The 24766-nt window shown below is 40.4% G+C and overlaps 2 protein-coding genes across 2 annotated transcripts; both read right to left on the bottom strand.

The window, feature by feature from the left end:
• Positions 1 to 5521: 5521 nt before the first annotated feature.
• On the bottom strand, positions 5522 to 10731 carry sumo2a (small ubiquitin like modifier 2a). Its single transcript, XM_036531008.1, has 4 exons — positions 10646 to 10731; positions 8062 to 8193; positions 6694 to 6765; positions 5522 to 6137 (listed from the first exon to the last, which is right to left on the bottom strand). Exons 1-4 carry the CDS (start codon positions 10664 to 10666, stop codon positions 6075 to 6077), a joined length of 288 nt encoding a protein of 95 aa, XP_036386901.1. The 5' UTR covers positions 10667 to 10731; the 3' UTR covers positions 5522 to 6074.
• A 2515-nt stretch (positions 10732 to 13246) lies between these two features.
• On the bottom strand, positions 13247 to 22110 carry gga3a (golgi associated, gamma adaptin ear containing, ARF binding protein 3a). The gene is made up of 17 exons (XM_036541468.1): positions 22053 to 22110; positions 20719 to 20803; positions 20324 to 20399; positions 20101 to 20199; positions 19884 to 20007; positions 19686 to 19789; positions 19506 to 19586; positions 19249 to 19386; positions 19000 to 19081; positions 18795 to 18911; positions 18293 to 18571; positions 17901 to 17989; positions 17540 to 17769; positions 16403 to 16695; positions 15979 to 16148; positions 15648 to 15758; positions 13247 to 14991 (listed from the first exon to the last, which is right to left on the bottom strand). Exons 1-17 carry the CDS (start codon positions 22090 to 22092, stop codon positions 14881 to 14883), a joined length of 2229 nt encoding a protein of 742 aa, XP_036397361.1. The 5' UTR covers positions 22093 to 22110; the 3' UTR covers positions 13247 to 14880.
• Positions 22111 to 24766: the final 2656 nt, after the last annotated feature.

Here is a 24766-nt window from a genome sequence, read left to right as displayed (position 1 = left end):
TTGGTCAGTGCCTCTAAATGACGCTTCTGATTGGAGGTTCACGGCTCAGTGCGACGTCAGTCGACTTTTTTCGGCCTTATCGTTGACCGATTTTTGAAAGAAAAGGTAACGGTTGACACCCTAATACCACTGACCGGATAGGGGGAACGGAGAAATTTCCCGTTCCCGTTGATTTGGAGTTGGTTTCCTTACTTATGTCTGCCATCTTGAATTTGTAATTCCAATCGCCCGATCCTTTATTTCTCCCCGTTGACCTCCTTGTCTGGGATCTGTCCTCCTTCAAGTGGTGCTAGTTCATTTTAAATGTATACTTCTATAGCTTTTTCTCGTTTTAATGTCTGAAATATTAAAGTCTGTGTATTTCCTAAACATACTGTGGCATCTTTGATCTTTACTTGCCTTGATCATTGTAATTCTCTCTTCATTAGCCTTGTCTAATGTTTAGCGTATTTTTCAACAAAATTGTAGTATTTAGACTGTATAATGTTATAAAGCATTGTGCATTATGAGTAATATCCATTACAGGGCCAAAATCCTCTGGCATTGTGCCACTGACACCTCAGTTTTTAGGTGTGAGGGGCTATGAAGTAAAATCATTTTTCTTTCCTGTATCAGAGAGATATGCATACTCTTAATTTAGAATGAGGCCTGAAAAGGTAATCTGTTCTTATGGAGGCAGGCAGATCTTCTCAGCTTTTGGCCCAGGTCTGAAAAGTGCTGCAGGAACATTGCAGTTTTTATCCCTGGCTTGCTTCTCCGATGGAGATCAAATCAGTTAATCACTGAGGCAATTTACTACTCGACAGTGGCGTGGCTCCAAGGCAGTGTCGATGCATGTAACCAAGACCAGCCTGAGGGGGGCAGCTGCATATTCATAACCTTTTCCTTAAAAGGCAAAATGCAAGACCTTTAGGTGCTCCCTACATACAAGTGTGGGAGTACACATCACCAAGATCCACAGATATATACCAAGTGATTTTTCAGATGACTGAGCACGTGAAAAGGGAGGAGCATTATATTGTACTCCAAAGGTCAGGGAACAGGCATTCCTGATTCATGATGGGTCTGAGGCCTCCATTTCACTTGCCAATAAGAAAGTAACCTGTGTAGGAGGTGTGTTATTACCACTTATAATACTAATAAAATGGAAAAATTGGCAGAAGAGGGCTCTTTTAGACTTGTGGACTTTAGGGTTGGGTACCGAAACCTGGCACCGGTTCCTATGTGACCGGTATCTACTGGACCGAATCACAATGCAGATCTTGGTCCCACTTAACCCTTTCCCGCGTAGAGTCACACCGGTGTGAGCAGTTGCTTATTAACATATGCTAAAACCGCTGCGATTAGAACACTAACTTGGAGAAATTCTAGCTAATTTTAGCTTTGAGGAAACAGTGATTTAATGCTTAAAAAATATAGCAAATGCTAACTGAAAACCACAAAAACCTTAATAACGCTAATGAAAACACAACAAACCATGTAACGTAACACGCGCGCTACATAGCATAAAAAATAAGTTACGTGCGAAAGGGTTGTTAAGGTGCTAACTTTCTTTCCGTATTTTTTTCCCTTTAGTCATACCTGATGCGGGAGCACACCAGTTTTCCAAGGCCATGTAAAATGCTTCCATTGGAAAAAAAACGCCACTCCTATCTATTCGATGTTGATATCACAGCAACAGCACTATGCTGCTTCCATGTGGTAGATAGAAACACATGGCTACAAAAGATAAAGAGTGAAAACATATGCTTACAATGCAGACATTTGTTAATATTATATTTGTTAATTTTATATTTGTTGTTATATTAATGTTATATTTAAGTATGCTTTAAACTGTTAACAGTTAATATATTGTTCAATTTCAAGTTCAAATTTGCCTTAGCAATAAAAAAGCTGTTCTTTAATGTCATCGACCGTCGTTTTTTGCTTTTTTTAAGTATCAGTTCAGGCACTATTAGGGCTTTGGTACTGTAAAAGTATCGCTTTAGCACCGGTATCAGAAAAAACCCAAACAATACCCAACCCTAGACCGGACTTTATCCTGGCCTTTGTCCTGGAACTTTAAGATTTATGAATACCAATTAGCAACTGGTACATGACACCAATGGCAAAGTTGAAGAGTACAGAGGTACAACAATAGTGGTCGACTAATGGGCCTGATTTTGAGAGTAGCTAAATGAGTGATGGTAAAGATGGCCGGATGTCTAAAAATTATCACTCAAGTCTTAGTCTCCCTGACAGTAGTGCAGCACGGCACACTGCAAGGGCTTCAGGTGCTGGCTGAATTCACATCTCAGGACTTAGACGGGGGGCACTTGGTCCAATAGTTTTCTTTCCAAACAGTTCTGCTTCCAACACAAATAAGGGACAACTAAGGGCCAGGACCAACTAAAGCTGCAAAGCCAGCCACACAGACTTAGACAGGGTGAACTGAGATAGTCATGATGCTAGAGGAATGGCCCTGGGCCTGGGACTGGAAGTTGGAAGACTGGGACAATGGAACTCCTCCTGCCTGTTACATGGAGCATCTCTCTGCCATTTCTTCAGTAGGGGCAAAGGACAGCAGATAATTCATTTCTGGTACGTTTCAGAGATGAAAAAGAAATCTTTTAACGAATTTTAAAAAGGGCAATATGGGTCCTGATCTCAGTCAGGTGTAACCCCAAGTCTCAACCAAAAACCCATCCTTTAACCCTAGCCTATAGCTAATCTTCCTCCCATCTCTTGAATGTTTTTATCTCCCCTTACCCCCTTTTGGCATGTCCCTACCGCTGACCCCTGCATCTGAGTTTGTCAGAATATTTGTGACTTTATTTCAGACATAATGGGATGGCAGTGAGTACTATTAAGTTTCATCTGTATTCAAGAAAAGGAAGTTAGTGTCATTCAATATATAATGTTATGCCTAGTCTAAACCTGCAGATCATCACCAAGTTTCATTGAGGCATTGAGTTATATATCATCTGTGAACCTGGCAAAATGAATTCTGTTTACAGATGACATTTCCAAGTGGAAGCATGCATGAGGGCTAAGAAGAGTAAGACTGAGGCCCTGAGACTAGAGCCCCCACCAAGAAAACATTGGGGTTGTGGGAGAGAAGTAGGTTCATCAATGAAGATACTTTATTATTCCTGTGGTTGGTATGTCAGGGTGTACTGCTGTTCATAACATCATCCAGTGATTTGCAAAAATATAAGGCACAAAGTGTTATTTTTCATACTTTGCCTTTAAGAGATGTTCATAAATGTAAGCATCAGTATAATTATGGCGTAAGTATCCCAGTGGAACAACATTTAATGACTTCCGTCATTGATAAAAAACAAAATGATTCAATTATGTTGATGACATTTCCAACCAGGAGATCAGATAAGTATGTTCTAAGCAAGGATAATGACTTCCCTTTAGACCAACTGTCGCTTTCACATCTTTTTAAAAGGATCAGTTGATCTGTTGTGTCAAAGGTGGCACTCAAATGAAGAACCAAGAGAACAAACAGCTGTGGACGGAAGACAGAAGTATGCCATTAACCTAATCGAGAGCAATCTGTATGATAGCTGCAACGTTTCAAAGACTTGGCAAGGCTGCTCGCTCCAAGCGCAGACTGGGTCTTACAGCCCAAGAAATCACATACTCAAGGCTTGGCTGTCATTTGAAAACAATAACCGGGATTCGGCAGCAGCAGGATTGAGCTGGCTCTCTTAGGGTGGGTTAATATTGCAGTGATCCTCAGGATGCCTATGAGTAGACTGGATAACGTCAGTGACAGTTGCACCCATCCTCCACGTGGTGCTCGCTCTCCTGTTGTGCATAGTTGGAAGCGTATTATGAAAAATAGCTGTTGCCTGCAGATGAGTCAATCTGAGGATTCCACTTGTGCTTCATCACTTTTGCACAAGTTTAGAGGATAGTGTAGGTTGGTGATCTTAATCCACACAATTGAAGATTCCAAATTCAAGATGGAAAAGGGGCAAATATTTTGAAAGACAGATGCAAACCTTAAATTGTTGAGGTAAGTGCTGAGGTAACATCAATCATCATTCAGTTAACAGATGAGATATAGGACACATGATTATGCATTTCAACTAAATACGTTTTTTGGTTTTAAACCCCTGGTATGTTCATCTTTGACTACCCCTGGTATGTTCATCTTTGACTTCCCTTTATATTGAGCCAAACTGAAAGCATCTGAAACTAACCATTTCCATATTTTCCACATTTCCATAATAAAAGGGTCTGTGAAATTAAATTACATGCATACATGTGCCTGCATGAAAAGGAACGTGTGAGTGCACAAGGTGTATATATTGGCGTCATAAGCATTTGTTTTATCTTTTGGTGAATGTAGTAATTCACAGTACATTAAAAGTCTGATGCCTCATTCTTGTACAGAAAGTGCAACTGCAATTGTTAGAAGCCTCCCAATCACACACCACTACAATAAGCTTTGGCTTGACAGGCACCGCAGTTCTACAGTGCACGCGTGTAAGTTGCAAAAAAATCTGATGTGTAGTTGAAATAAATTGAAAATTGCTTCTCATTATCTCAATAAAATATCTTTGTCTCTCAGCTGCTATGCTATATTTCCAATTGGGACAATCTTTTCAGAAGTGTAAATAGTTGAAAATAATTTTGACCTATATCTATTTTAGCAATATTAGAGATCAAAGAAAAACAAGTCTCATCTTTACTTGAGGAAAAAAACTGCAGATTAGATTCCTGCATAAGAAGGCAAGTATGGCAAACTCTACACCAAGCTGCAAATGTCTCTGTGCTTTCCAGAGATTTCACCCATTGCTGAGCTACCCAGCTAGGCCATTACAATAATTTCAAGTATTGTGTTTAAGCATAATAAATGGAAAATATATGAAACAATTCATTCAGGCATGTTAACTTGCAACTGAAGGCGGGACACAAGATACCCAGTTCATTGCTTTCATTACAGCCCTTGACTTGACAGCAGTTGAGCTTTCTCCTTATGCTCAAAAGAAGCCCTGAGGAAAACTGCCAACACCAGCACTTTGCAAGAGGGGAGTGCAAGATTCTATTAGGCTTTAGGCATGTCTCTTTGAACTGTAAACTCCCCCCGATGATTGGCCAACTGTTGCTGTGAGAAAAGCTTAGAGAAACGACAGCCCTTCATCATTCATTTTTCCCCCGAGTCTGATGAACAGAACCTGGCAATGACATACAGGTATCACCAGAGGTGTTTAACACAAAGGGTTAAACAGATCAAGAGCCAAGCACTGCAAAATAAACCTTAAGTGTATAATGTAGGTGTCTATTCTATATATAGGTACCTTGCAACTTATTTGGGTTTTCATGTGCCATGGCCTGTGTTCCTGCTCAGGCACAGAGATTGTCACGGAGGGGCAAGCTTAATGGGGAGAAAAGGGGGAATATGTATATATGTAATATGTATATTCCTCACCACCACACCACTCCAACAGACACACACTAAAACTGCATTTACATTGCATGGAGTAAACATCCAAAAAAAAAGAATTCTGAATGAGAGAAAATATTAGTTTAACAAGAAATTTATTAAACAATACAGATGTTCAACTTGACTAAAACCCATTTTCAGAGGTTCCTTATTTCAAATGTGGCCAAATCAATCTATGTTTAAGACAAGTTTTATTCTACACAACCACTACAATATAAAAAAAGATATAAAATCCATCTCCTGAAACAGATAACAGAATACAGTCTGCTAACCAGCGAATCTCATTCTCACTGTGAACGAGGTGTAAAATAATTTACTGGAAATCACTTATCTTTCAAAAGATATCACCAGTCTACAATTTTGGGCCTGAATCGCTGGTTAATTTCAGAAATTATGAGCCACTTCAGAATAACTAAATGTATGTGTTCTGACAGTTGAGGTTTATGTACAAAAAAAAGGAGAAAAAAGCAAGGATGAAAAAACACTATACAACAGCATTTATGTGAAACTGTGAAAATGTCTTCTTTAGTATGGTACAGATTCTGTGATGACAATAGGAGAAGTCTGAAAGGGAAAGCATCAGGAATCTATGGTGGGAGGGAGCAAGGAAGGGTGGGGGCACTTTATACTTTTAGTTGAGGCCTCCTGTTTGTTGCTGAAAAACGTCAATTGTATCTTCATCCTCCATTTCCAACTGTTGAAACGAAAAGAAACATCATTGGCACTGGCGACTAATAGATTACAGATGACACTAGGATTGTCTTCAATAAGTACGAGTCACAGGTGCTTTGTCTAAGCCATTGACAACTTAAAGCATAAAACGGCAGCTGAGAAATACTTAAGGTACACTTCAGCCTCAATATGTTTTATAAAGATATGTGTTGTTCCTAATATTAAGTTGGAATCAATATCAGAAACTATTTTATGAGGTAATAGCAAGAAATCTGTGAACTATTTCATGATTCCATAACAAATTCCATAGTGATCAAAGTCTCATTCAGATTCCTGAGTCATTTCTCCATCTCCATCCTGTCGTTCTCTATGCATGGAAACAGGAAGCAAAGAGAAGCAAAAATAACTGCTGCTTTGTGACGCTGACCAATACTGATCAACTAAATTAAACGGAGTCTTTTCCCTTGGAAAATGTTTACTTCTAACTCTTTCAAAGTTCATATACAGGATTCCAAACACGCCAACTGTCAGGAAGTCAGAAGCGCTCTCCTTTTCATCATCTCCACATTTTACCGTACCTGTGCAGGTGTGTCTGCTTCATTGATAGGCTGCCCATCAAACCGGAATCGAATTTGCCTCATTGTCAACCCCTGCAAAAAGGTATCAAAAATGGGACAAGTTCCCAGTCTTTATATGACAATGCAATTAGCAATGTGCAGAAACAACAGCCATTCACTATTTTTCCCCAATGCATAAACGGTGAGGGGTGAAACATGTTTTCGCCACGCAAACATGCAGCAAATCGCATGTGGTGTCAAGACATGTTACTGGTGGCACTCCTCCCCATCTCCACTTTTTTTTTAGAACTCTTTTAGGCTCATCTCAGCATGACCACTGCCGCATTCATGGAAATGAAGGTGAGGCAAATGCAACCACCCAGTACACCCACACCCCAATGTGACTTTCATGATATGGGTCCTACAGTGGATTGCAGTAGAGTGGACACTAACTGGGGAGGTGCTACTCCACTGATGTCTTCTGAGGAACTTGCAGGTGCTTAACAAGTCGCAAGGTGGCAATAATGGTGTGACGAGGAGGCTCTGGCCAACCTACCAACCCCAATCCCTGGCTAATTTATTCTTCTGGTTAATTTCAGCAGCAATTAACCAGTGGGCTCCCAGGCACTGCTGGCAAAAGACATGACTGATATGGAACCCGGGGTGTTGGGCTCAGCCTGCACTTAAGATGAACACCTTGTTGACTGAACTACTCAGGTGTCTAAGGTTTCTCCTGTCTATTTGCATATTAAAATGAACAGCCTGCCACAAGTATGCTTTGGAGGAAGTGAACTCTGCTTAAGAAAACCACCAATGTCACTGCCCTACTTTCTGTAGTTTCAATTGACAGAAGTAATCAGATCTTTTTTTAGAGATATAAAACACTCGCATTAGGAAACAGTGTGGTAGGATTAAAGGCTTCTTTTGATGCACTTCCCAAGAAAGCAGAGGCTGTTTCATGAAGGACATAATCTCAATGCCTTCCCAATAAATGGCAAAAAACTGGTTGTTCCTTCCTGGAATGTCCTGTTTTTCATTAATATTCTGATGATTCTACAGTATCTGGGACTGTTTGAATGGTTATAAAGCAAACTGACCATTAAAGACAGAGTGGCAACATAAAGCACTGGTCTAGAGCTGTAGTACAATAGATACGGGGAAAAGACTGTGATGGATTTTAAATTTTAAGACAAGTTTGACTAGTGAATGACAACTGATTTAACCCCGCACTCAGCAAGTGAGTATAGTAGGGCAGTCTCATTAAAGTGTCAGAATGACAACTACGAAAACATATGTCAAGTAAACTGTGAAACAGCAGCACTGCCCTGCCACACTATATGCAAGTACTATTACTCTTTTATAACTTAATGCTCCTGCAGCTGACCTCACCTGTCTCTCGCAGTATGCCTTCATGAGTTTGCTGAGCGGCGTGTGCCTCTTGATCTTGAACTGCACCACTGAGCCGTCCTGCCCTGCAACCTTCAGGTTGATGTGGTCATTATTTTCTGTCTTCACTCCTTCCTGGGGAACAAAACCAATGGTTTGGTAGGCGTGGAGGACATTAAGTATATACATTATAATCCCCCTGCATAAGAATGAAATTTAAAGAGACCAAGATAGCAGTGTCTACACTTTATCCAAAAACACAATTCAACATCAAAAGAACACGTGTATCATATGCGATTTGTAAGGTAATGATAGTTAAAATGGTTACCTAAAACAACAAAGCAATAGTGTAAGGTGTAGGCACAATCCATGCAAAAAGTGCCCACATAAGGGAGTGTTATATAAGACAGAGTCGAAAAGAAAGGGAGACATCCCAGATGACATAACAGGCCCACAAGTGATTCATAGATAATGATATCTGATATATGCTCAACCAAATCTTTAATGCCAATTAGCACAATGCATTCCCAATGTTCAGGAAACTGAAAAAATGATATGATCACGTGACTGTACACCTACATTACATTTTCCCCTCACTGAAGTTTTTGTCCACATTTGTATGTTTTGGGGTTGCCTTTGCAACTCAGGAATCCACTGCACATCTGTGCATTTTTTTTTTTTAGAGTTCTCCAGAAAGAAGAACAATTTCTTCCTCAATTCAGGTTTGTGGTATTGTGCGCCACATCAAAGGAGGAGCACAGCACCCACAACACTGGGAGTGTGGAACGTATTCCATGTCCTGTCAGTCATCAAATGTAACAGAATGCAAAACAAAGACGTCCTGGCAGTCAAGCGTCAACCCTCCTGTGTCTGCATCTGATTTTACACTTGATGGAAGTGTATACCTAAAGGTATTTTTGGGCGCGTGGAGCAAGGGTGCATCTACATTCTTGAGTCAACTCATAAAAAAAGTGAAACATTCAAAAACAATTTCAATGTATCTGCACAAACACGTTTGGCATGCACTTTTAAAAACTGTAGATAAAAAGTGAAAATAATGTAGTCAAGATTAGCTCGGTTTCACTGGTTAAATTAAATACATATATGCCATGGGATATATATACCCCATGTTAAAACGTCTGTAAAATAAAATGCTCTACAGCAAATTTAAAGGTTGTGCTGATTTGATGACACTGTACTGTAACTACCTAAACAGCCGCTGGCAACTTCATATTAATGCCATAAAGACAAATGTGACCCTGAGGTAGCGCAGACTTACACTTAAGCCCATAAACTGAAATGAAATTTGAAACGATTCCAGGCATTACTAGTTGCTCTTCTAAGGTGCCAGTCTGCTAACTTACCTAGCAAGGACCAAACACAACACATGTGGAGATAAAGGAGGTTATCTGATCGCCAGATGTTTTTTATAATTATATGAAATGTAAGCTCAACACCCAGTCCGAGATGTACTGTTAAGACAGACGCAACTAACTAAGATACTGATTAACCCTTACCAGTTAGAATGAGCATTTGGCAAGTTAACCATATAATTACATAGTTCCACCAAATGAATGGGAGGAATTTCACAAAATATAAACGAATTAGCTATCCACATACCTGAGGAAGATTATCTTATTTGTGGGTTGCAAATAAACAGTAAACGACGTTTAGGAACGTTGAGTAGTTACCGAATAGGACGTACACTTTAGGTTCAAACCCACTTTTAACTTTTGAACTACTGGTTACCTCGTTAGTTAAACTGGCTGGCTAGCCAGATTACTCTGCTGCTTGTTAAGACAGACGCGCTGTGTTTACTAGTTAGCTCATCGCAAAACCTTTTTCCTCCGCTGGTTTGATGAAACTATCCATCTGTGCTACACCGTCTGCCGCGCTCGCTAAAGTTAAATAACTACATAACCAACTAACTACTTAGCTAACTAGCTAGGTAGCTAACAGTGCTACATACACAGCTAGCTAGCTATACAAGTTGGTCGCCAATTCGAAAGCTAACCAGCTATTTAAAAATCAATTTATCTGTGCGATCCCCATTCATTTATGAATAATTTAGCACAAAACAACTATGTTAGGTATCTAGCATATTTTCAAACACTGACTTCTGCAAGCGAGGCAGCTAGCCAGCTAAGTAGCCAACCTTAGCTTACTATGACGTTACACGTTCCAAAAACCATTCATAGTATTAAGTACGTCTTGCTAGTTAACCATCCAGTTTTGGTGAACTTATCTGCATGTAATGATTTGTCTTACGTAAATGAAAAGACTAAATCAGGCCAGTTCCAGCTAGCCATCTAGCTAATGGAATTCGTTGAGACATTGCGAGGTTTCACTTAACATTCGCTTACAACTAGCTAGTTAGCTAGCTACCAAGCTCGCCGACTAGCTAGCTAGCTAGTTATTACCCGCCTCTGCAGGCTCGTTCACATCTCTTCCGGTGTTCCGTAAGGAATGACATCTATTAAGCATTCAGTTTAATAAAATTAAATCACACACGAGTTTACCGCGGATGACATTTCACGCACATCTGATGTAGACGCTGAATAAGTAGCTGATTAGCGCTTTTGCTCACCTTGGGTTTTTCGTCCGCCATGGCTTGCCTGTCCGCGTTTCTCTGCGCCGCCACACAAAGAATATGGAGGGGCGCGCACGTACACGCTCCCGTTATATATTCCGTATTACGTGCGCGGGCGCGATTGTCTGAGACTCATTGGGTTGAGAAAAACATTGGACAGGGATAATTTATGTGGTTGTGTACTGAGTGTTCACCTGGGCGGGAGTGGCGCCGTGCGCGTTATCATGACATGCTTTGGGTCGCGCGACATCACATGCACGCGCATTTTGAAAATTCGGTGCCTTTTGTTCTATTTTTAAATAGAAACACAAACCTACACATATTCATGAATCTTCGGGTGTTTGATACATGTAACGCAGTAAGTTACGTTCAAAGGAAATTTACATTGTGTTGAATGTTTAAGTACTGAAAGCTATTTCTAGAATTTCTAGAAATTTCTGTTGGAAGAGATCTGTGCTGAGTAGCAGCCATCTTGTTTTTATGTAACAGAGTCTGACTTCACCGTCCTCCCAATGCATGTAGTTACTTAATGAGCTCATACTAGACTTGATTAAACTTTTAAAATTTTTAAGGCACAACATGAAACACTTACTTCCTTAAGTATAAATATTTCAAAATAAATAAAAAAATGATAATGATTAAAGTAATGATGGTGGAAAATGACTAACACTTGGGTGGAGTGTGGAATGCATTTTTAAGTGAGGGGTGTATTCTACAAATACTGCATAACATACAGTAACAACAGTGAGTCGAGGAATAAATACATTGAGAGGATGATGAGAAAGAGTCTAGTGACGCTCTGCCTTAAAAGGAGGAAAGTGCAGTCTCTAGAGTGAGGTCAAATAAAGACAAAAGTGACAAAAAACTAGTAAGTTATAGATAAGATTCAGAAAGCTTTGTTAAGTATTTGATTAATTCCTTTGTCATTTGTGGTCCCATAACTACTATCATATATACAGAATATGACTATGACAAACATGTCATGGACATGCATATGTATTTGTGCATATGATATGCAAATCAGTTTGAAATAACCAATGGATTCCTTTGATAGAGTTAGCAATTTGTTCAGATATCCTATGAAAAATTTGGTTACCCCAGGTTTTTGTCAATATGCAGCTTTGGACATTTATCAATTGTCTGTGCCTAGATAAGCATACATTGTAGTCCTTGGCTTTGTGCCATATGAAGCCAGAACCCAGATGCTATCAACTTGATATGAAGTAGAGACACTATTATGAAGTGTGTAACCATTGTATACAAGACATCATGTCCTATGTATTACATCTACTAACTCCTTTCAGAGGCAGTAATTTTTAATTATCAATTAACAATGGCTCAGCCAACAGATGTCAACACAGACAGAGAAAATACAGATCAAAAGACTGTGGTGTTAAAACTGAAGTGTGAACACTATGAGGAATCAGCATGTTCTGTGATTTCATCCCACCCAGGCTGTGTGTGGTATCTTTCCTATGCAACATGAAGTTACAGGAGTTGTGTGTATATGGAGCCAGTCTTTACCTAATACTGAATGTTCTATAGAATGATATTTTTTTGTTTTTTGTCTGGAAGCAAGGCCATGTTATGCAGTCTGAAGTCCATTATGATCATGTTACTTGACATGCAGGTCTTCCAAGTGCCCAGCAACATCCTTCTGCTTTTGGTTGGGTTTGACATCAAAATGGTTTTATTAAGACTGGTGTACTAAATAAAAGTTGATTTCTCCATAGCAGTACCATGCCGTGATTTAATATTGTTATCCGTAAGACATCCAGCAAGTTGATAATTGAGGAATTAACTAAACAGTGACACATGCAAACACAAACACGTGCTCCTTAATCATTATAACATCACATCACACTAACAGTTGATCACTGACTCTGTGAGATCATATGAAGCAGCATTTTAAGTGGACATTTTTTTTAAGTGCCCTCAACAACTGCCACTCTGCAACTCATTACCCAGAGCTGCAATGCCACTGTCAAACACTGTAGTCTCACAGCCTTTGGTGAATGCATCACTGTCATACAGAGGCAATGGGGACAGCACTTGACATACAATATCTGTAACCTTCCTTATGGGTGGTTGCATTTACTTTTCTCTGCTTTGGTTCTAAATGGAGGGGATTTCTGTTGATGGACCATTTACCTTGTCATCACATCTACAAGTATTTTTGTTTTGTCAGAACAATAATTCATCAGTTAATGAATGAAACTTCATAATTCATCAGTTCGGCTGTGTCTTACCTGCTGCCTGCTCCTTGAGCCTGTGCTGGCCAGATGTGGACTAATTTAGCAAATTGCTGGAGTTTAGAAGCGTATATCTGGAGCTGCAGATTGAGTGGGTTTTCCACATTTGCACAAAAATGTATGGCAAAGGAAAAATGCAACTGAAAACACTCGCACATTCAAATTCAGGGTAAATGCTTTCCTGATGGCAAGTTTCACCACTACAAGTCATACCAAACGCATAATGGAGAACCAAATTTGTAGTGAGTAATAGATGGCGACGTTTTATAATTAAAATACGACATTCATCATTGCAACGCATATGCTTCCATTTAAAATGAAAACTTTAATTCTTCATGCAGTGAAACATCTGCCACATTTAAATATATACACGTTTTCTGTTAGCTTTTGTAAAGAGCCACACATTACATGTACATACATTAACTTTGACAATCTCTAGAAGACAATAAATACAGCAATGTACATAACAGGTCTGGAGCATCTTTCATTATGACGAGTCACAGTGCTGACAGAGAACAGGGCTTTACAATGAGAGTACTGGGAGGGAGGAAGAAGTCTGCTTAGGGGTATCAAAGACCCCTATCAAGCCCTACAATCTTCTCATTTCAGTTCTCATTTCATACACGTACCAGGCCAGCAAAAAACCTACTGGCACAGACCTTGGATTTACTTCATATGCTACTGCTGTCAAAGATGTAACTAAACAAAGTACTACCTCAAATCACACCTGTAAAGTATGTCTTTGAAATCAGGCTGTTAATCTTCTCTGTAAGTTCATATTCTGCACTGATAAATGCTAAGACAAAGAATAAATAACTGCAATACTGGTAAAGATATCCAACATTCACAGTCAGAAGAGATGGGCTGGGCCTGGTGGAATGCTTGTCTCTGCAAGAGGAATTCAGCAATATACTGTAACGTCAAGACTGAACAAAACAGCAAACAGCAGCTAGGAAACATCAAAATCCATATTCATATCTGAAACCACTAAAAGAGTTTGATTGGGCATCACAATCAGACCAAAAAAAGGCATTCAGGGGGTAGCAGAAAAATTGACAGACCGCACTCCATCATGCGTTAGAGGTCTCTCTATAACCTATTGGGCCACACCGTTCCCTGGCTACCTCAGAATGATTCAGATTGCTTTTAGATACCACAATCTATCAATACTACCTAAATGTTCAAAAAAAGATAAACCCCAACCTGTGAATTCAAAGTAACAGGAAAAATAAAAATTGTTAATAAAGAAAAATGTGTGTTGACATACATTGACATACTTCAAATAAATTTTATCTGTCAACGTGCCTTCACCGACAAATGCAAATGACTACAGAAACCAAATCATGAAGTTAGTGACTTTATGACCTGGTGTGCGAGTTTGTTTACTCCGTAATCAGAAAAGGGTCTGACTGAGTTGCTGATGAAGTACTTGTGGAAAACAGAAGGGGGTAAGAGGAGGGGAACGTAAAAGATTTATGCAGTCCAAATCAGTTATGGCCTTGAAGCCAGCACCAACAATGAAGTGATTGTTCAAATCCATTTAGTTAAGTGGCAACCCTACCCTGCCTTATCTGGTGTAAAATCTAGAAATGCCTTCTGGCCCCTAGAGCTTTTATCACATACTGTGAGCTCTTCTTGACAGCCTGGAGATACAGCAGATCTTTTCAAAGTATAAGTGGCACACGATATGTACATTTACAGTAAAAATGAGTTTCTCTCCAGTGTTTGATGTCTTTTAAAGTGCAGCCTGTCTGTATCAACAGCCCAATTCTGAAAGACTGTAACCATTGCAAGAACTGTAAGACAAAACAATAACTCAAACATTACACAGAACTGGGCGATGATGGATGAAGTAACGTTAATAGCACTTGCCTACCTTGATAAAAACATTCAACACTATTGGGCCCCCCCCAATCTCACTGGGATATATATACGGTAAACCTGTCTACTGTTGTCTTGTCCTTTCTCTGTGTCGGAGGGCTATAGGTTTCCCCATTTCTCTGGAGGGGGGAACTGGTCGACCTCTCCCACCTCTGTGCACTGCCGATCCCCCAGCGTAAACATCAGCTTGTATCGAAGCCGGACCTTCTCCTGTTAGAAAGGTGCACACTGAGTGAGTCAGCTGCAGCGTGGGAACACATTGGTTCCTTCCTAAAAAATATATTCCACATGGCCCTTCTCCTACGTGTCCAACGATTGACAATCATAGAGAGCACTTTTCAGCAGGAAAGTGTAGCGCCAGGCTACAGTGTCTAATAGAGTGCTTTAACCCTTTTGCACATAACTTATTTTATGCTATGTAGTGTGTGTGTAACATTACATGGTTCCTTATGTTTTCATTAGAGTTATTAAGCTTTTCATAGTTTTCACCACCACATTTGCTATACTTTTTAATGCTAAATTGCCGTTTCCTCAAAGCTAACATTTGCTAGAATTTTTCCAATCTAGTGTTCTAATCGCACTGGTTTGACTGTACGTGCGAAAGGGTTACTGTGAAGCTCACTGAATATACAATACACAGTGTTGAAAGTGACAATAATAGAAAAATATACTTTATGGCTCATAGCAAAAAAGCCAAAAATGATGAAATAAACATAAGAGAAAGGTCTGATGTGACTCTCAACATGACATGATCTAACAGACAGCTTTGTTATCATTGATTGACAGCACACTCCAGGCACGCAATGGCTTAGCAGAGCACCAGCTCTCACTCTTCTATTGCCTTAATCTTGCTCCTAGGCTCTTACCTTCAGTGGATTGGCCAGAAGCATGACTTGAGTGATGGCAGCCGGAGGCAGAATGGGGTTGAAGGGGGCCAGCTCGGTCCCGGAAGGGGGCTGCAGTTTCACCTTCATTGACTGCATTGAAGGGACAAGAGAGGGGACCGCTTTAATCAGTCACAGTTTGGGAAGGCTGCTGTTCAGATCAAAGGAAATAAAAGTTCAAAACAAACGCTCATGATAAAAGCTCAGAGAACATTCACAGGGTCAGGTGCTTCAAGGTCCTGCATGTGAGTGGTTGGGCGGTGACCGTGTGGTGGGTTTGTGAGGATATCTGTGTGTGGACGCTCTGTCCCACCTTGGGCACAGCAGCCTGCAGGACGATGTTCTGGACTGGAAGAGGTGCCGTGTTCAGCATGGACACCACAATCACCAGCACATCCGGCCTCCCCGGCGGACACTCCATAGCGAAATGGAGAAGCACCCGCACCCCGTCCTTATCGTAGGCCGTCACAGGCAGCACTTTGCCTGAGTAAAAGAGAGGAAGTGCTGAGGTCCGCATGTACAACAAACACAAGGGCAATCACGTGTTTACACACTCGTTAGCACTCCCAGCATTATGGTTTCCTCTTCCTCACACAGCGATGACCCAGCTACAGCCTGACCTAAATGAATAAATGAAGCTTCCCTTTGTATACATGGATACTGGAGACTGTGGGAATAAACATCTCAGTGTAATCTCCCAAGAGGTTAAGGAGAGCAATCTCTCCACGCCAACTTACTGGGTTTGATGGAGTCCAGGGGGACATGTACGTTGGCTAGGGAAACCTCAGGCCCCTTGGCTGGGCTGCCTTGCGTCTGGGGGAGGATGGGGGACAGGGAGCGGAAAAGAGGACTCCCTGGAGTAGAGCTGACAGCCTGAGCCTTGGCCTGGGACACTGCAGGAGCAGCTGGCACTGTTCCAAGGGGAACAGGGGTAGAGCTGGGGACTGGGAATCCAGGTATGGAGGGGGCTGCAGGGCCAGCAGATGCACCCATCCCAAATATTGCACCTGGGTTCAACAGACCAGGCATGCTGAAATACAATACAACAGCAAATAAAGCTTCGCTGCCAAAAAGAAATGCTCTCCTCTTTAAATTTCACACGGGAAAGAAATCCTATATGTTCTTAAAACATGGTATTCAAATGCTGCAAAATGAGTAGAGAGATCTGGCATACATTTTTACTCAAATTGGTTACATTTGAAAATAATATCAAATCTGCACACACAGAAAAACAGTCAATCTCATTTCATATAACATTCTAATTAAGGGGGTTGTCTGGAAATAATGAAAGGAAATTGTTTATTGATGTGTCAAAAAGTTCTCCCTCACTTAAGCTTTTCTCCAATATGACTGCAGGGCCATTTACACAGCAGAGTAACTGCACTGCTTTTCTTGAGCTGCATTGCCAAATAACATCTATCATGTTATAAAAAAATTGCTGCTGGAATACTGGTCTAAATTATGGCATTTCAAAATAGTGGAAAATTCAGATAAATAAAGGAGTGTGAATCTGAACTTCAGGTGTGTCCACGGGCAAACTAGTTTCTTCCTCGTGTACATTTTTGACAACATAGCTTTAGTGTAAGTGCGCTGTGTCCCCTCTGTAATACTGCTCTTGGACAAATAACAGTGTACACTGTATGCACTTTTGTAAGTCGCTTTGGATAAAAGCGTCTGCTAAATTAATAAATGTAAATGTAAATGTGCACACATGTAAGAAAGTTATATTTGCCACCATGACATCCTGAAATAAACACTGATAGAGATCAAAAGCTCTAAAAATAAATCTTGACTGCTCCTATCACAATTATTCCTTTGAAACACTGGAAAGTGTAGACTTAGAAGGAAGACACTACATCTGTAACAGTATGCACCTCTTGGGGTCCCCGAGGTCAAGCATAGCAAGGTCCTGAAGACCCTGGTTAAGAGAGGCAGAGCCAGAGTGTGAACTAGGAAAGGGGAAGGAGGCAGTCCTGGGGGCTTCTGGGTAACACAAAGAGGTCATCCTAGGGGCAGGTGCTGTGGATGCTGGCTCTCCAGAGAACATGGGACCTGGTAGAGGTGCACTTCCAAATAGGTCCAACCCTGAATCAGAAGCTTGGCACTGGGAAAGAGACAGATACATATGGGTCATTCTACAGTGTTATGAAAGCCCACTTTGCCAATCAGTCTGGAAAAAGATGCGTGGTCATTTGTATGTCAAATGTAAAGCTGGTGGAGATGTAAGAATGTTACCTGTAAAGAAGTCCACTGATTGCTTAAGTCATCTTCCTTTGGTTTACTGAGAACTTGACTATTCACACTGGGAACTGGATCATTCAGACCTAAAGCGAAAATAGGTACCAATCTGTCAAATAATCTGTCATGAACTGCATGTTCCAAATATTTACTTTATTGCAGAGCAATGATAAATTGCAGCACAGGCATGCATTTCATGATCTGGAAAACATCTACACAGGCATTCAAGTCCATCCATTATGTGGATAAAAGTATCACCTCCTGTCTCATCATCCCAGCTAAAAAGTGATTTCTTCAGTTAGGTCTAACCTAATCAACCCCTCCAAATGACCAAGGGGAAATCTAGGACAGCAGTGTCTGATCACTGAACAAACTTGGGGACATGGTACCTAATGAGAGGAGCTCTTCATCCAGGAGGGACAGAGCAGCGGAGGTCTGACCGGTGGATGGACGGCTGGGGCTTTCAGTCTGACTGACAGGGCAAGCCTGTGACACAGCCAATCCATATGGAGGAGGAGGCAGAACCGGAATCGAAGGTTCCACTAGCAGACTGGCTGTTGTGGAATCTTGGGGTTGAGAAGATGGAGCCGGCTCTGGTGGGGAGGGAGTTGGAATGTCAAGCCCAGCCAAGTCAATCAGCGTCTCGGTCTTGCTGTTGCCTTTGTTGCCTGTTCAATATAAAAACACACACAAAAAAGAAATTCTCGCTAAGAACACCAGAATTTTCTGGGAGAGATCACAGGGATAGACATGAAAGTCCAGCATTCTATGCGTAATCTCGACTGTCTAGATAGACAGATATGATGCTGATCAGTTGTGTGATAAGATTAAAAAAAATAGAATACTTTAAAAGTTTGAAAGAGTTGAAAGAGATCAAAAGACTGGCATCACCTTCCATAGTCAATGAACTCAGAACATCCATCTCGCCATTAACTGCCTGTCCCTCCACGGTCCTCTTATAGGAGTTGATGACCCGAGACAGGTCATCACTGGCCTGCAGTATGTCACCTGCAGAATACAAAATTGGTGTTCAAAGGGATGGACACAGTGGGTACCACCACTGAGACGCAACCTCTTTCTCCCCAGAATCGTTTACCTAAGCTGTTGTCATTGTCCTCTGTCTCTGTGGCCAGCTTGAATACAGTGCGTCTGAGCTTGTCACAGCGGTCATAAAGCTCCTGAAATAAGGAAAACGAATGCAGTCACTTAATCAAAACTTATCTTTATCCAGGCAATGAATAACATTCATGCAGATGCACCTTCCTAGTGGCTTGTAGATCACAGACCCAATGTTCAATACCAAATGAGAAAAACAAGGTCAGCAAGCAGGAAGCCATGGTGCTACCTTGATGAGTTCTTTGTCTGCATCAGAGGACTCCTCCCTGTTGAAGTGGGTCAGCATCTCGTTCAAGAGTTTCACATTATTGTTGACTTCCTCCAAGGTGTTCATGCGCTTTGTGACTTTCTGCATCCTGGCTTCATCCTGGAGGAATCCAACCATATGGCCAGAGAGAACAAGTTTTGCATAGTACTCCCAGAATCCGTAGATGCAGGAACACCAAAATCCAACAATGTGATGCAGAATCCAACATGCAACCTCACCTCTTTCACCATGTTTTTGATTAGCCGGTTAGCTTCCTGTAAGTCCTCTGGGTTTTTACTCCTGAGGAGCTCCGCCAGCAGCTACAGAAAGGAAAAAGCCAGTCTTTGCAGTGCTATCATTTTCCCTCTCTACCCTTTTCCCTCTCATCCATTCATGCGCATCTGCCATCAGCACCTCACCTTGCTCTTCTCCTCATTCTCAAACACAGGGTTCTTGGGACGTGCAGGGGGAGAGGGTATCAGAGTCTTGTCCACAGGGATCTCTGGATCTGTGGTGACAATACCTGAGAGAGCAAAGGAAAGAAAACCACTGTAGCAACTGCATCCCTGAGAAGCAGAGAAGAATGATAAAGGCTGGATTTTACATTTATATCTTACCTTGTCTCTTCAACATTTGATAGGCTTCATTTATTTTGGCTTCATCTGGCAGAGCTACTGCCCAACTGAATAACATTTCAATGACTTTTGTCTTCACCTTCTCTGATACTCTGTCGCCCAGATACTGCAAAAACAAAGTACAGGTCACACTGTGCTCAAGTAATAAGACAATATGGGGGAGAAAACAAAACAAAAAAAAAAATCAAGTAAACATTACCTTGGGTGAAACAACTTTGATCAATTCATTTAAAAATCTAAATTTTCCAACTTCATTATGAAACCTTCTCCCACAGTTCTTCATGCAAGCCTCTAATACCTGCAAAATTTAAAAGTTAACTGTTCAAACTGCATAGCTTGGATTTTATACAGAGGCAGGTAGTTTGTACAGTGAGAAAGTGCAAAATGAACTGTTGTTATTGTCAAGGTCAGAAAATACTTACTGTCAAAGCCTGTATTGCTTCCCATTCCTGAGGGGATTGAATTTTATGAGCTAGCAACCTTACAGCTATCTGTGGACTGGAAAGAAAATACAGACTGACTCAAAAACATCATCTTTCACAAAGCAAGGCTATAATTGTAATAAAATACACCCAGGCCTGGAAAAAAAAAAAAAAAAAAAAACATTCCTCGTGAAATTTTGAATGATGAAAAACGTTTACGTTATCCCATTTGAATCAACGGAGGGCACGAGCTACCCTTAGGTTTTCCTACACGTCGGGTATGCAAAACAAACCCCAACTCAATATGGCTGTCCTACATGTGTATTCAGGTTTTCCAGGTTTGTGTGCTATTGACGGCGGCACTCCTTAAAACAGGGGGAACACACAATACATACCCTTCTAATTCTTTGTTGATCTGGTCACAGAATCCTATAATATACTCCCAGTCCTCTTGCCTGTTGGAAGGGTTAGTAGCTTTATCTGTGGAGGAAAGTTGTATCAATAATAACCCATGAATTGGCTGCAGTACAAAATAAACTAATTTTTTTCACAACACAAGTCTAGAAAATTCTCATCTGGGAGGGTGGGGGTATATTGTGAAATGGCTATAAAGCGGACTGCTTATAAAATTATACGGATCTAGCTAGCTACGCTTACTTGTTTGTTAATTAGTTAGCTAGCTTGCATGTACGATGTAACGTTATCTTAACTGCGTTACTTTGCTAATAAATGAACACGTAGTTAACTACAGTGCAACCTCTGTCGTGCACTTACCAGAAGTTACCAATAACAATTACACAGTACACGCCGATAATGTTAACAAATCAATACAGATAGCTATGCAAATTCATATACCCAGGTTCGACACTAGATTCGTAAAACATGAGTAGCTAAGAATCCATAGGTATAAAGTGGAACATGGAAGGTTCTGAGGCTCACAGGCTAGCTACTGTCAACAAAAGGGTGTCTTGCATCGAGGAACACATTCTGTAACCTGACATCCACTGGGTAGCTATCTAGGTATATAGGATAACATTTTAGTGAGAAAATATTGCAGTGGAATTAATCGGATCTCCTCTTTCAGCATTATAGGAAGACAACTGGCTGGCTATCTTACATTAGCTACACTAGTTATCCTACACTAGGTGATACGGCCCAAATGATGTAATCCAACTAGCTTGCTGTTGGATCCAACGAGCTGCTTGGTAAGTAATTTTCGCTAGTATAACAAAACTGTAACTGAATGACATAGTAAACTCGCATGCTCTTTTGGTGGCAAACTGGGTAGATAAGGTCTGTAACGTTAAATCACTCCAGCGTATCTTGTGAAATCATTGTTGGATAGACTAGCTAGCCTAACGATAGCTGGATATAGTCCCTGTCAATTATCGTTAGGTAACTTAAATCAGTTATTTTGTGGCACCAATGACTAGCTCTATGCCAGTATAGCTACCTAGTCCCACTGGTGATCTACTGGTCTTTAGTCTGGACAGCAGATTATGCATAACTCAAATTGGCTAGCTTGTAGTCCTACAGGGTAACTACTAAGACAGCGAGCAAATACTATTATAGTCATACGCCCCATATGTCAGGCGTATTAAGCACAATCAAAGTACCAGCCTCTCAGAACTGTTTGGCTGTTGAATAACGGTTTCATCATCACATTACACAAGACAAACATTTCCTTTAATTTGGCGAACCAGCTAGCAAGCTGGCTAATGCTACTTACTGAGCCAAGACTCCAGCGACTCTCCTTCCGGATCCGCCATATTCACAGGGCTGGACACACCGCGTGATGGCGACGCATATGACAACACTAGTCGTGTTTTTGGATGAATGCAAATGATCGCCCCCTCCCCGCCCCCATACATAAAATACAGAAATGTGCTGAAAATTTAGTTTGTTGAAAAAAAAATAACTGACTGACAACATAGTCCTAAAATATTACGTCAAAGGAAAACAGAATGTTATCATACACATACAATGAGAAATTACGTAAACTGTTTTTAGTACTATTTTGTCTGGCATGAAACTCTGGCTGTATGTTTGACAATAGTGTGGACCCTTAATAAATAATGAGGAAAAACAAACTACTCGAAGTGTTGATTTATTTGTTTTGTGAACTACTACCAGCGGTACATAGAGAGTCTTAAATGTTAAGATGTCTGTACCCATAAAAGGTGCTTTTTGTCACAATTCTGCTATTACTGTGTCACACAGCTATGCTTTTCCTGCATCAAATGGCAGGGACATATGTTGCTCCACCATGGTGTACTATACCATTCCATTCTTTTAAGCAATCTTGAGTTGCTTCTGTGTTTTTTTTTGTCTCTTTCACTGAGCATAAGTTACTTTTTAACCCATGGTCATTGTTGTGTATGTCCTCTACAGTTAACTATTCATTGTATATGGATCACTTCAATTGTGTAGTTTTTTTTTTTTTAATAACTACATACATCTCAGGGATTGTTCAATCTCACTCTTTATTGAAATGATTAATTTTCAACAGTGAACTTCACATTCAGCAAAAAGATGAATGTTTACGTAAAAACTAAGTCTAACATACTTTTTAAAAAGTACAAACCATAAAAGTATTATACCAAACTGTCCAACTTTTTTGGAACATGTGATATATATATAAAAATAAATTTGAATATTGAAATCTGATGTGAAATTTGAGTACTGAAACCCATTAAAGCCTATATTTAGACACATTTTGAGTGTAAATAGTCCTATTCACAGTAACATACAAAAATACTTGAAAAGGCATATAGGCTCAATTTCCATTAACCAAAAAAGTCTGTACAGAAACATTTACAATGAGTTCAAGTTTCCGTTTTCAGTATTGTATTATAGTACCCATATCATGGCAAACCTGGGTGTTCAAACTCTTGAGATGCATTAAGTGGCAGACCACATTTAAGAGCTGTCAGATGAATACGGTAAACACATGCTGGGTGTCAGAGGCACTAGTGTGTACTAAATTGTTGGCTCTATACAGCTTTTTCTGATCCGCAGAGTTAAATGATGCACTTCACTAATCCTAAATTTTTACACATCTGTATTTGGGATGCAAAGTGCTACATCCTATTAGACTGATTTTAGCATTTGTGTCATTACATGGTGTTCTGACAGAGTATTTGCAAACAGAACAAGAAGTGAGTAGGAGCTGCTCTGGTGTCGTGATTACTTTGCAGGCCTTTTTGCTATCCAGTCATAAAATGATGGTATGGTTGTGACTGCTCGCTCAGTCAGACAATACTGTTTTTAGGGACGTTCCTCCAGTTGTGGCCACAAGAGTACGGTGTCAGGTGTACACCTTCAAAAGTTTAGTTTCCAAGGCAGTACTAATTTATGTGTCTCGTGCGTTCACACTGCCTAGGTCATTTGATGTGTTCTCGGTACTATGGGTACTAAAATTTTACATACCGACTCATACTGTTTGTGGGTTGCTCTCAGTCAACAGGACCATGGTTTTCCATAAAAAACAGACATAAAGTAAACAACTAGTTTGGTTTCATAACATGACTAGCTAGCTGGAGTGACAAAATCAAGCAATGCATTTAGCAATTAACTGAACCTTCAGTGTTTTGGACAAAATTACATTGAGAAACTCAAGTCTTGATTGATGACAACAGCAACCCACAGAATACCAACTGCTTTTTTCTTCTGTGTACAATAATAATTATTAAAAAAAAACTACTGTCTCTATACCCTAGCCAATGAAGTGCAGGCTGCTATACAACAGTTCAAAGAAGAGAAAAATAGTTTTTTGCATCACAAAAAGATTTCTGTATTCACAGACATGAAACTGATCTCCAGCTTTGTATCTGTCGAGTGCAAACCAGGAAATTACCGAGCATTTTTTCCTCAAAAGCCTTGCACTACGGTCTGTTTGCGATTGTCAGCACAGTGGATTCATCCAACACCCTTTCAACAGAGATATTCTGTGAACAAATTTTAACTTCAGAACAGTCACAGATACAGTAAACCGAAGAGAACTCAGACACGTACTCTGGAGTGAACAGGGATAATAACAGCAAGAATAGAAGACCCTCCATTATGGTAGTTTTTACGGTGATAGACTTCACCTGCAGATCAAAATAAATTATTCAAAACACTGCATATAGTCATGTACATTTCATAGCGTACATGCATCAATACCATTGTACCATTACCAGGAATCAATTCTTTGGTAGACCACCTGCAGTGTAATCTTTCACAAACTCATGAAATTCAAATTTTATTTTCCCTGAAATACTACCAGAGATGTTAGTGTGAGAATTCAGACCAGAACTTTCACTGCCCTCTCACAACAAAATTCTAAAAGCAGGTCCTGAACATAAACAATGACAAAAAACCTGTTTCCCCAAACCAAAAGCACAGCTTCCATGTTAAAACCTTAAGCTGTACCTGAGAAGCTTTCCTTCTCTATCACACTGT

Source organism: Megalops cyprinoides, chromosome 1 (genome assembly GCF_013368585.1).
Source record: "Megalops cyprinoides isolate fMegCyp1 chromosome 1, fMegCyp1.pri, whole genome shotgun sequence".
NCBI classification, from domain to species: domain Eukaryota; kingdom Metazoa; phylum Chordata; class Actinopteri; order Elopiformes; family Megalopidae; genus Megalops; species Megalops cyprinoides.
This window is presented reverse-complemented; position numbering and strand designations above follow the sequence as displayed.

Excerpts from the sequence above, each read along its gene's own strand:
- sumo2a (XM_036531008.1), bottom strand. The coding sequence starts at position 10,666 with ATGGCGGACGAAAAACCCAAG. Across the intron at positions 6,766-8,061 it reads AGGCATACTGCGAGAGACAG|GGGTTGACAATGAGGCAAAT; the intron begins GTGAGGTCAGCT and ends ACCTTTTTGCAG. Across the intron at positions 6,138-6,693 it reads AAGCAGACACACCTGCACAG|TTGGAAATGGAGGATGAAGA; the intron begins GTACGGTAAAAT and ends TCGTTTCAACAG.
- gga3a (XM_036541468.1), bottom strand. The coding sequence starts at position 22,092 with ATGGCGGATCCGGAAGGAGAGTCGCTGGAGTCTTGGCTCA. Across the intron at positions 19,790-19,883 it reads TCAAATGTTGAAGAGACAAG|GTATTGTCACCACAGATCCA; the intron begins GTAAGATATAAA and ends TTGCTCTCTCAG. Across the intron at positions 19,587-19,685 it reads AGAATGAGGAGAAGAGCAAG|CTGCTGGCGGAGCTCCTCAG; the intron begins GTGAGGTGCTGA and ends TCCTTTCTGTAG.